The sequence below is a fragment of the Ceratotherium simum genome, chromosome 19, assembly GCF_057802395.1.
Source record: "Ceratotherium simum simum isolate JZ-2026a chromosome 19, ASM5780239v1, whole genome shotgun sequence".
NCBI classification, from domain to species: Eukaryota; Metazoa; Chordata; class Mammalia; order Perissodactyla; family Rhinocerotidae; genus Ceratotherium; species Ceratotherium simum.
Window position 1 is genome coordinate 9,312,466 of NC_141918.1, and position 12,299 is coordinate 9,324,764.

General features: G+C 37.8%; 1 protein-coding gene across 1 annotated transcript in view; it reads right to left on the reverse strand.

Moving 5' to 3' along the window:
• Positions 1–12,299, reverse strand: part of SNAP91 (synaptosome associated protein 91) — a 152,787-nt gene that overhangs the window by 54,978 nt on the left and 85,510 nt on the right. Inside the window, exons 11-13 of the mRNA XM_087443835.1 lie at positions 10,085–10,112; positions 7,134–7,243; positions 4,922–5,040 (exon numbers count right to left, since the gene is read on the reverse strand). Coding sequence (XP_087299961.1) covers positions 4,922–5,040; positions 7,134–7,243; positions 10,085–10,112 — 257 coding nt within the window. The remainder of the gene's footprint in view (positions 1–4,921; positions 5,041–7,133; positions 7,244–10,084; positions 10,113–12,299) is intronic.

Below are 12,299 nucleotides of genomic sequence, written 5' to 3' on the forward strand. Positions count from 1 at the left end.
TTGTGTATATATTAACAAATTATTGTAGCTTTAGTTATTTGTGTTTTCTCTTTTAACTTTTATACCAGAGTTAAAAGTGATTTACCTACCACCATTACAGTCTTAGAGTATTCTGAATTTGACTGTATATTTACCCTTACCAGTGAGTTTTATACTTTCATATGTTTTCATGTTGTTACTTAGTGTCCTTTTGTTTTAACTTGAAGAATTCCCTTTAGCATTTCTTGTAAAGCAGGTCTAGTGGTGATGAATTCCCTCAGCTTTTGTTTGTTGAGGAATATCTTTATCTCTCCATTTCTGAAGGACAGCTTTGCTGGGTATAGTACTTCTGGTTGGCAGTACTTTTTCTTTCAGCATTTTAAATATATCATCCTAATCCCTCCTGTCCTGCCAAGGTTTCTGCTGAAAAATGTGCTGATAAGCCCTATCAAAGTTCCCTTGTATGTGATGAGTTGCTTTTCTCTTGCTGTTCTCAAAATTTTCTCTTTGACTTGTGAGAATTTGATTATGCTGTGTCTTGGAGTAATCTTCTTTGAGTTGATCTTGCTTTGAGATTTTTTAACTTCATGAATCTGAATGCCCATATCCCTCCCATGATTTTGGAAGTTTTCAGCCATTATTTCTTTAAATAAGCTTTCTGTTCCTTTTTCTCTTTCTTATCCTTTGAGACTCCCATAGTGCATATATTCATTCATTTGCTGGCATCCTATGGGTCCCGTATGCTTTCTTCACTCTTTTTCCTTTTTGTTCCTCTAACTGGCTATTTTCTTTTTTTTTTTTTAAAGATTTTATTTATTTATTTTTTCCCCCCAAAGCCCCAGTAGATAGTTGTGTGTCATAGCTGCACATCCTTCTAGTTGCTGTATGTGGGACGTGGCCTCAGCATGGCCAGAGAAGCAGCGCGTCGGTGCGAGCCCGGGATCCGAACCCGGGTCGCCAGCAGTGGAGCGCGCTCACTCAACCACCAAGCCACGGGGCCGGCCCCTAACTGGCTATTTTCTAATAATCTGTCTTTGAGTTTGCTGATTCCTTATTCTGTCTGACCAAGTCTGCTGTTGAAGCTCTCTAGTGAGTTTTTTTTCGTTATTGAGGCAATATTGGTACATAACATTATATAAGTTTCAGGTGTATATCATTATAATTCAAAATTTGCATACACTACAAAGTGATCACTACCATAGTCTAGTTACCATCTATCACCATACAACTGACCTTCTTCCCCTCTGGTAACCACCACTCTGTTCTCTGTATCTATGAGTTTGTTTTTGCTTTATTTTGTTTGTTCATTTGTTTTGTTTCTTAGATTCCACATATAAGTAAAATTATACTATATTTACCTTTCTCTGTCTGACTGAGCATGTCACTTAGCATAATACCCTCAAGGTCCATCCATGCTATTGCAAGTGGCAAGATTTCCCTCTTTTTTATGGCTAAATAGTATTCCATTGTGTGTGTGTGTGTGTGTGTGTGTGTGTGTGTGTATACATACCACATCTTCTTTATCCATTCATCGATTTATGACACTTACATTGTTTCCATATCTTGGTTACTGTAAATAATGCTGCAATAAACATAGGGGCAATATATCTTTTTGAATTGGTGTTTTCATGTTCTTAGGATAAATATCCAGAAGTGGAATAGCTGGATCGTATGGTAGTTCTATTTTTAATTTCTTGAGGAATATCCATACTGTTTTCCATAGTGGCTGCACCAATTTACATTCCCACCAACAATGTACAAGAGTTCTCTTTTTTCCACATACTCTCCAATACTTGCTGTTTCCTGTCTTTTTGATAACAGTCATTCCGACAGGTGTAAGGTGATATCTCTTTGTGGTTTTCATTTGCATTTCCCTGATAATTAGTGATGCTGAACATCTTTTCATGTGCCTATTGGCCATCTGTATGTCTTCTTTGAAAAAACATCTATTCAGATCCTCTGTCCATTTATTAATCAAGTTGTTTGTTTTTTGGTTGTTAAGTTGAATGAGTTCTCTATATATTTTGGATATTATCCCCTTATCCGATGTATGATTTGCAATATCTTCTCCCATTCAGTAGATTGCCTTTTCGTTTTGTTGATGATTTCCAAAAAGAAGCTTTTCAGTTTGATGTAGTCCTATTTGTTTATTTTTGCTTTTGTTTCCCTTGCCTTTGGAGTCAGGTCCAAAAAAACATCTCTAAGACCAATGTCAAGGAGCTTATAGCCTAGGTTTTCTTCTACAAATTTTATGGTTTCAGAGCTTACATGCAAGTTTTCAATCCATATTGAGTTAATTTTTTGTGTATAGTGCAAGATAGTGGTCTAGTTTCATTCTTTTGCATGTGGCTAGTCAGTTTTCCCAGCACCATTTATTGAAGAGACTATCCTTTCCCCACTGTATATTTTTTTTTTTAATTTTTTTGTTTATTGCAGTAACATTGGTTTATAACATTGTAAAAATTTCAGGTGTACATCATTATCCTTCTATTTCTGCATAGATTACATCATGTTCACCACCCAAATACTAATTATAACCCATCACCACACACGTGCCGAATTATCCTTTTCGCCCTCCTCCCTCCCCACTTCCCCTCTGGTAACCACCAATACAATATCTGTCCCTATGTGTTTGTTTATTGTTGTTATTATCTACTACTTGATGAAGGAAATCATACGGTATTTGACCTTCTCCCTCTGACTTATTTCACTTTGCATTATACCCTCAATGTCCATCCATGTTGTCACAAATGGCTGGATTTCATCGTTTCCCCACTGTATATTTTTGGCTCTACTGAGTTTTTCAGATGAGTCCTTGTATTCTGTAGCTCCAGGATTTCTGTTTGGTTGTTTTTATGGTTTCTATTGTTTTATTAAACTTAACATTTTGTTCATGTATTGTTTTCTTGATTTTGTTTAGTTGTCTATCTGTGTTCTCTTGCATCTCATTGAACTTCTTTAAGATGATTATTTCAAATTTTTTGTCAGGAAATTCACAGATCTCCATTTCTTTGGGGTCAGTTACTAGATCTTTATTAGTTTCCTATGGTGATGTCAGGTTTGTTTTCCTGATTGTTTGTGATTCATGTCGCCTTGTGTTGGCGTCTGTGCATTTGAAGGAGCAAACACCTCTTCCAGTCTTTAAAGACTGGTTTTGGCAGGTAAAGACCTTTTCCCCAGGTCCCTGAGCTGATGATACTGCCTCTGGGACCACAGTTGAGTGATGTTGGAGCTGGGTCATGTGGCTGCTTCTGGGTCTGCCATGGTGTCCACGGTTGGCAGACCTGTTGCCAGGGGCTTGGGTATGGATTCTGCCTGGTCCCTGGTGGATGGAACTGCCTTCAGGACCTTGGTCCTTAGGAATGCAGCTGGGAAAAGGGTCCACCTCAGTGTCTGCAGTTGGGTCCACAGATGGCAGGCTTGTTACTAAGTATGGAGGGGCATGGCTCCTGTTGGGTCCCTGGGTGGGCAAGACTAGCTTTGGACTGCAGCTGAGTGGGGCTGTAACTGAGTCACAGGGCTGTTTTAAGGTCTGCAGTTGGGACCAAGGTCTGCAGGCCTGCCTCAAGGGGCCAGATGGGTGTGTCTCTCATCAGGTCTGTGGGTGGGCAGGACTTTTCCCTGAGTGAGGCTGGGAGGGACTGGAACTGAGTCATAGCACTGCTTCAGGATCTGAGGTTGGACTACGGTCACTGGGCCTGCCTCTGGGGGCATGTACAGGTGTGTCTCCTGCTGGATCCCTAGGCAGGCAGGACTGCTCCTGGACCATGACTGAGAGGGGCTGGAGCTGGTTCACAGGCGGTTTCAGGGTCCAGGGCTGAGATCAAGGTCAGCAGGCCTGTTACCTGAGGCATGAGCACGTCGTGTGTGGCTCCTCCCAGGTCCCTTGGCAGAGAGTGCTGGTGGCAGGACCAAAGCCAAATGGGACTGTAGGTGAGTCCACAGAGGGATGGTGGTGTTTCTAGGTCTATAGTCAGGACCAACGTTGGTGAGCTTTATTAGTAGGTGTAGGCCCGGCTTCTCAAAACAACTGTCCTCGGTCTTGGGCTCCACGGGGGTTTTTCAAACTCCTACCTTGCTCCCAAAGTTCCCACAAAGGCACTTTGTCCGTGGATGGCTGCCAAATCATTGTTGCTGTGGGGAGATACGATGGGGTACCTTCTATTCCACCATCTTGCTCATGTCACTCCCTCTGTGTTGTTTCTGTAGTTGTATGAGTCATTTTTAAACTTTTAAAAAATTTTAGTTTGATACTTTGATGCAATAGAGCAAGGTATTTAAAACCAACTCTGTGCAGCTTTGAGAATTATGCAGTAATTAACTTAATTTTTATATTAGTTTTAAATACGTTTTTTAATCAAATACTTATAAAAGGTTAATTTTTCCCAAGATCCACGAACGTAATGGGAATTGAGCACTCAGGTGTGATTCCTCTCAACCAGTTTAGTATGAGTCTTTTCTGGCACAAACAAGAATCTATCCCAGATTTCAACTTCACGAAATCAAATACAATGTGAATAAAAGCAATTCAGGTCTAAAGGAATCCATGAAGGAGGCTACACCTGAATAAACCAGATTAGAAATGCTGCCTGTGAGTAATCTCGTAAATTCACAGGAACACCCAATCCTCTAAGGCCTGAATCTCTAGAGAAGAAGTACTACAAAGACTCAGAATTTTAGAATAGCAAAGAAAAATATTGCCTCTGTTCCAACTTTTAAAATAAAAACTGTATGATTACTTGAACATTTTAACTGTATTATATGTACTTTATCTGTCTCTGTCTCTCTCTCAATATATATTTCAACCAGTAGATGCCATTCTTAGCATTTTCTCTCCACATTTCTAGCACCACTTTGGATAATCAGAAGGTAAGTATAACAATTATAGCCGCAATATGAACAGCTAAATAGGAAAACGGCACGGCTGTCTGGTGTCACTCACCTCCCCACGCAGTGGCTCCTCCAGAAGGTGGTGGTGGTGCTGGTGCCGCGGCCGCTGCCGCCCCTGCAGAGGAAAAGTCCGGCTGGAGGTCCAGAAGATCACTAGATGGTTTAGAAGTGCTGAAAGGAAAATATAATTTTAAAATTAGATTTTGAAATTTTTATAACGTAAAGACCATTTTAAATAAAGACTTACACAGAAAACTTCAAAGACTTTGGATATTTTAAATCCAATAAGAGAACAACATTTTGGAAAGTATAGCACATGTTCTTCTATACCAAGAGTTGGCAAACTACTTTTGTAAAGGGTCAGATGCTAAGTATTTTAGGTTTGTGGGCTAGATAGTCTCTATTACTACTCAACTCTGTCATTGTAGCATGAAATAAGACATAAATGATATGTCAACAAATAAATGTGTCTTTGTTCCAAGAAAATTTTATTTAAACAGACAGTGGGCTAGACTTGACCCAGGGGCCATAGGTTGCCAACTCTTGCTCTACAGACAATAACAAAGTTAAACCATACTTAAAGCAATGGGTCACTAGAATCATAGAACAGAAATGAAAAGGGAAAACCTAAACACCTCAAGCTGAGGGGGAATTTTCTTAAACATGTTATGTCCACTGGGTAGCATTTGAAATGCTGGTTATGGGGACATTGACAAAAGGAAACATATCCAAGTATTAAAGGTATTAGGGTAAGATGATTACAGGTAATTTTTTCCTTTTCTCTATTTTCTAAAATGTTTTGTATGGAAAAAAATTCTCGTCTTGAGAAGAATTTATTTATAAACCAAAGAATACTAAAATGAATAATCACTAATGTACCTTTTCTCTAAATTAAACTACAACATATCAAGTTTGCCTATCAGAGGCCTCACCTAAAAATACTTCCATATTTTTTATTCTTATTCAGCTGAGGCTGTGCTTTTCAAAGCTCTTCCATCTGTAGAAGCTCCAAGGAGGATCCTAGAGCTTTGCTATTCAAAGTGTGGTCCCCAAACTAGTAGCATCCTGGGATCTTGTTAGAAATGCAAAATCTCAGGCTTACTCTATGTATACTGCAACAGAATCTTCATTTTAACATGAGCCCAGGTGCTTCACATGTACATTCGTGTTAAAAGAGTACTGGCCTAAAGGTTACCAGACCAGGTACCAAGCCACCAGGGTCCCAGGTTCCCCATGCCATTTTGTAAACGGCAGTTCCATCTTTAACTTTGTTACATATTAGATTTCCAAGTAACACTCTTTTGAAGAAAGAATTTTGTTACTTTAAAAAAAAGCCTCAAAATCCCTGAAACTTGCCAAGTTTTGATGTCCATTTCATAAATACAACTGGTCTAAGTGCCAGAAGAGGGAAACATATTTATTAATGAGACCTGAATCAAAGCTTTTATAAGAAACAATTTCTCTTAGTATAGAGGCAGAAAGGACTTACCAAGCTTGCTATTAGAACTAAGCAAGTAGAGGGTAAAACACACAGTTAAAACGAGTTTATTACTTGGATTTACTGCTCAGTTCAAAATTCAAGTCCCCAAATAAAGGGCATTCCTAATGAGTCACCGATACTACAAAACGAGACTAGAATCCTCTCGAGGCAAAAGAACCAAAGAGTTGACCTAAAATTATTACTTGAGGAAGCTCCTGTGAGTCGGGGCTTCATTGTAGGCAGCCCTGACACCTTGCAGAACGCACAGTCATCCCCACCTTTCTCACTACTGTTCTGACTGTAGGTGCTATAAAAGTTGATCAGGAACACCCTGACGGTCTCTTCCTACCACTAGTTTCAGTCCCTCAGATGAGTCGATCATTAACAGCTAATTGGCCTACGATTGCAAGTTTTTTTTTTTTTTTTTAAAGCACTTGAAGACACCCTTTGAATTTCCCACAAGAAGATTTACTTTTAGAAAACATTTTCCATATTGGCCAATTTCAGAAGAACCTGAGGCATGTGCATCATTCTCACACTTCCTTTCCCAAAGGTGTGAGCATGATTGCCACAGCTTAGCTCTTTCTAATGCTTTGATAGGTACAGGCTTAAGTAACTGTATTAGGTATAAAAGAACTTAATTTGTGTACCTAAAAATAACCCCAGATTTCACATGTTAGGACTAGATTTCATTTTCTGAAATCATCTAGGTTCAGTACATAAAAATAAAACAAAACTTCATCAAAATACTCATGAACAGTTCAGAGCGTACTCATTAACTAACCTGACCGGGGCAGCCGCAGACGCAGTTGCAAATAAATCAACCGGTGGGGATGTGTCAATAGTTTTAGCTGGTGTAGAATTCGGAGACGTAACAGTGGTGGCTGGAGAAGACTGAAAGTGAAGAGGCACGACATACTCTAGTCAAATACGAATCTACATGACACAGAGCAACAGGACTTCCACTTTGCAGATCCATGACATTCCCAGCAATTTTTTGGTAATTCCTTGTGGGAGAAAAAACTCAGAAAAATTTAAAATAGAGAATTGTAACAAATAATCAATACTGTATGAGACATCTTTCAAATTTTAAAAGTCAAATGTAATTTATATGAAATTATGATAAAAATATTTGGCCTAACATTGTAATGACTTCTATTCATATATTTAAAATCAAAGCTAAATGTAGTTTCTGAACATAAAATTAGTGGGAGAGATCTCACTAGCTGTCAAAAACTTTAAAAATTATCAATTGTAATAACTGCTATAAAACCAAGGCCATTCTTTTTCCATCGCATCCTAAACAGACTTCATTCATGTGAGGTCGTCTGAGATAGCTTTAAATCCAGAAATCTAACTTACAAAATAGTTCACAGATGGCAGAGGATAATTCACAAACAAGATTCAAGTCACTGACAACCCGAGGATATCAGGACTATATCCCATCACTCATGTGACAGAGATAAAACTAAAAACATGAAATAAAATCTAACATTTATTATCTTGAACTGGTTCATTTTTTAAGAAGAGTACGTAATAGTTAATATATTAAAAAATTAAAATTTTTATTCAGTAACTATCCAAATTGTATTTTCTTTGATTTGGTATATTTAATTCTCCATGTATTCACAAGAGAAAGATTAATGGAACATCTCAAAACAGTCCACTGATACTTAGTTCTGTAAGTGGAAATAAGATATAACAGCAAGCACGATACACAAAGACCAAGACCAAGCAAGGCCATCAGACACACTGTAACTGGACATCTGATGTCAAACAGACTAACCTTAGAGAAGGTTTTAAAAAGAATAATGTAAGAAAAAGGACTGAGGAGACCAGGAATGTACAGGAGTTTCCAGACTTAAATAGTATTTGTCTGATATCTATTTGTCCAAGACTACAACTAACCAAGAAGTCAAAATTCAATAGATACACAAGTGCCAGGCATTCAGAAAATCAAGAAAGACAAACACATGAGCAATATGGATACTGTTGCTCAGAAAACATCAACTCAAGCCTCTCTCTTCACCAAAAATTCAAATCTTCCAAATGGAATGTGAAAGATTATCATTATCAAGGGAAGAGAAAGGACTAACAAAAATTAATTTGCATGTAATCCATTGTGGACACTGACAATTGCTCTAAAAGAAATTAGTGTTTTTTTTTTAAATCAATACATGTAAATAAGCTTAGAAAGTGATGTTTATGAAACACCACTGAGAACTCAATGACAGCAATGAATCTGCCAACATGAATGCTGAAATGAAGGTCTTCAAAGACTCATTAAAAACTACCTTGTAACAATAAGCTCTGAAAAGATGAGGCAGCTAGGAAAACAGAACCAAAATAATCCTGTTATTACAAAAAGAAAATCAATAAAATTCAATTTGGCCAAAATGTAGAAACAGACCATCCCCAAGGAGTCCATAATTTCACCACAGTCTACTCAGTCGTCACATGTTGGAATTTTTTACACAGACAATGATTTTAAGCCTGGCTTTGTATCAGAATCACCAGGGAGCTGTTCGCTTGTTTGATTTGATTGTTCGAGCTCCATGAGGGAATCTCGGGCAGCCAGCCGAGTACTGGCGCAGTACGGGGTGTCAGGGGACCACCAGTGCAGTCTAAGGATATCCCTCACGTCTGTAATAACAGCAATTACATAATGGAAATCTGTCAAAGAAGGAGGAGCAGATTTATTACAGTTTTGCCTGAAAAATAAAATGGCAAGTGTGAACTACAGACCTATAGAAGTAAAGTGTTTTGCCACTGACAATCCTAATCCTGTCCTTCAATACGCTAAAAAAGAGATAAGGAAGTGAAGGAGTTATTAAAATTATTAGTGTAGACTGTCTAAAAGGCATGCTTGTGGAAAGATATTCAACTACAATTGATTTCTCTACCATTAAAACACCCATATTATTTGCCTTATTTATCTCACAGGGCTGTGATTGAAAGTATATGAAAGTGCTCTGTAACTAGTAAATGTTACACTGATACATTTGTTTTCAGCTGTAATAAAAATCTATGAAAATTTCTCCTAACTAAATTAAAAAAATTTAGTTAAAAGAGAGGACTAAGAGACATTGCGATACTACATTGGACTGAGAAACTAATATAAAGCAGAATATATAAAAACTTACCTTACCTTTCCTCAAAAACTTAAAAATAAAATTACCATATAATCTAGAAATTCCACTTCTGGATATATACTGGAAAGAGTTAAAAGCAGGGACTCGAACAGATATTTGTACACCCATGGTCACAGCAGCATTATTTACAATAGCCAAAAGGTGGAAGCCGCCCAACTGACCATTGATGGATAGACAGACGGATGAACAAACTGTGGTACATACACACAATGGAATATTATTCAGACTTAAAAAGGAAGGAAATTCTGACACATGCTACAACATAGATGAACCTTGAAGATACTATGTTAAGTAAAGCAAGCCAGTCACAAAAGGACAGATCCTGGGTGATGCCACTTATTTGAGGTACCTAGAGTAGTCAAATTCATAGAGCTGAAAGTAGAATGGTGGCTGCCATGGGCTGGTGGTGGGGGGAGTCAGTGTTTAAAGGGTATAGAGTTTCAGTTTTGGAAGATGAAAAAAGTTCTGGAAATGGATGATAGTGATGGTTGGACAACAATGTGAATGTACTTAATGCCACTGAACTGTACACTCAAAAATTGTTAAAATGGTCAAAACAAAACAAAACAAAAAACAAACTTACCTTACTTAATGGAGAGGGAGCACCAGATCTAAAAGGGAACCAAAAAATTAAAACTGAATATACATTAAAACTGAATACATTTGTAGAAACATTTAAGTTTGATATCACTTGGTCAAGTATTAACTTGTTTATATACAGACTTTTTTTTGGTGCTAGTGCCCTGGAGTCAACTCCAACTCCTAGTGACCCTGTGCCCAGCAGAGAGGAACCCTGACCAGTCTTTTTGCGCCATCCTCTCACCTTTGTTTGTTATATCAGACAATACTCTGCTGCTATTCATTGGATTTTCACGGACAATTTTTTCGGAAGTGGGTGGTCAGGTCCTTCTTCCTAGTCTGTCTTAGTCTGGAAGCTCTGCAGGAATCTGTCCACCATGGGTGACCCTGCTGGGATTTGAAATAGCGGTGGCAGAGCTTTCAGCATCATAGCAACACACAGCTGCCACAGCGTGACAACCGACAGATGGGAGGCGTGGTTCCCTGACAGGAATGAACCCAGGCTGGGAGGTGAGAGCACCAAATCTTAACCACCAGACCACCAGACAGACTCTTTTAGTAAAGGATAAACTATTTAAAAAAAATTTTTATCTTTTACTCAACTATGACATCCTTTTCCAATGTTTTCCATCCACTTAATTTCTAGTACTAGAAATTCTTAAATTTGAATTTTTTTCTATCTCTAGCAACTTAATTCTTTGAGTTGATCATTATTGTCTATGTTCATCAAAAATAAAGTGTCTAAATTGGAATATTAAAAATTTTTACAAGACTTGGGGAAAATAATGTTTTATAGAATCAAAAAAGAACAGCTTTGGTCTATTATTATTATTATTATTATTATTATTATTATTATTTTTGCTGAGGAAAATTGACCCTGAGCTAACTTCTGTTGCAATCTTCCTCTTCTTTTTGGTTTGAGGAAGATTAGCCCTGAGCTAACATCTGTGCCAGTCTTCCTCTATTCTGTATATGGGTTGCTGCCACAGCATGGCTTGACGAGTGGTGTAGGTCCACGCCCAGGATCCGAATCCCCGAATCCAGGCCACCAAAGCAGAGTGCGTGGAACTTTAACACTCGGCCATGGGGCCAGCCCCATGGTCTATTATTTTAAAAAGTTACAAAACTCATTAAGGCTAAAGTACATTGTGATTCATTTAATCACAATTGTGATACACAGAAGGAACAATAGAATAAAAAAAAAATTCCCTATGAGCCCTGTGCCTGAAATGTGTCTCAACGTTCACATGCACACTCCTGAAGTTTGTCTGTTGTTTTCATGGCTGTAATGAAAACTATGAAAAATATTCCTATTATCCTGTTAGAACTAGTGGAAGCTTGAAAAACAACAGGAACCTCAATGCTTGTTTCTAAGGGCATGAGGGAAAATTATGAGGAAACGTTTTTTTTAGATAGATTTCTGGTAGCACTGACTATTGTACATAATTTCTAGCTTAGTGTTTCAGAAACAACTGCCTACATAGCTTACATTTTACTAACCTGGGCTGGTGGAAAATGAATTAATAATAAAACAAAATGAAGAAAAAAATACATTTCAGGCCTATTGTCAAGGTCTTCTAGGATGGCAGGGATGGCTTTCTACTCATCTGCAGAGAATGCCAAACATAGCAGCAGCAAAACAAAATCAGCAGAGGTTTAGTAACTGGAATTTTGTACAATATCATGAATTTTTGTTTTATTGGATGTAGCAAAAGAAATTTAGCAGTGCTATATGCCAGATGAGTATTTTATGTTCAACTTCATTTGTAAATACATGCCTGCCATTTCCTGCTTAAATTCAGTTTTTACTTAAAATGAATATAACGTAAAGCGGGGGCACACAGAGACTTCTGCTATATGATGAAAATGAAAGCCTAATGGTCACACTTAATTTGGTTATGTGTAGTTTGGCTAAATGTTATCTTAAGAGTAACATAACCTATGAAGAAAAGGATATATGTTGATCTGTGCTGCTCAACAAAGGGTCTATGAAATAAACAGATCCACAGTGTTTTCTGTGTCTACAGAAAGTTACTTGGGAACCTAAAAATTTGTATATTGTAAGGTTGAAAACTCTCTAATTAGTTTTTGGCTAATAATGTCTCTACTCCCACCATTGTTTCTCTTTATATATGAGGAAAAGGGAGGGAGTTAAATAAAAACCCAAGAAAATAATAACTTCACCTCTACAAAGAAAACATTTGACATGGTCGCTTTCT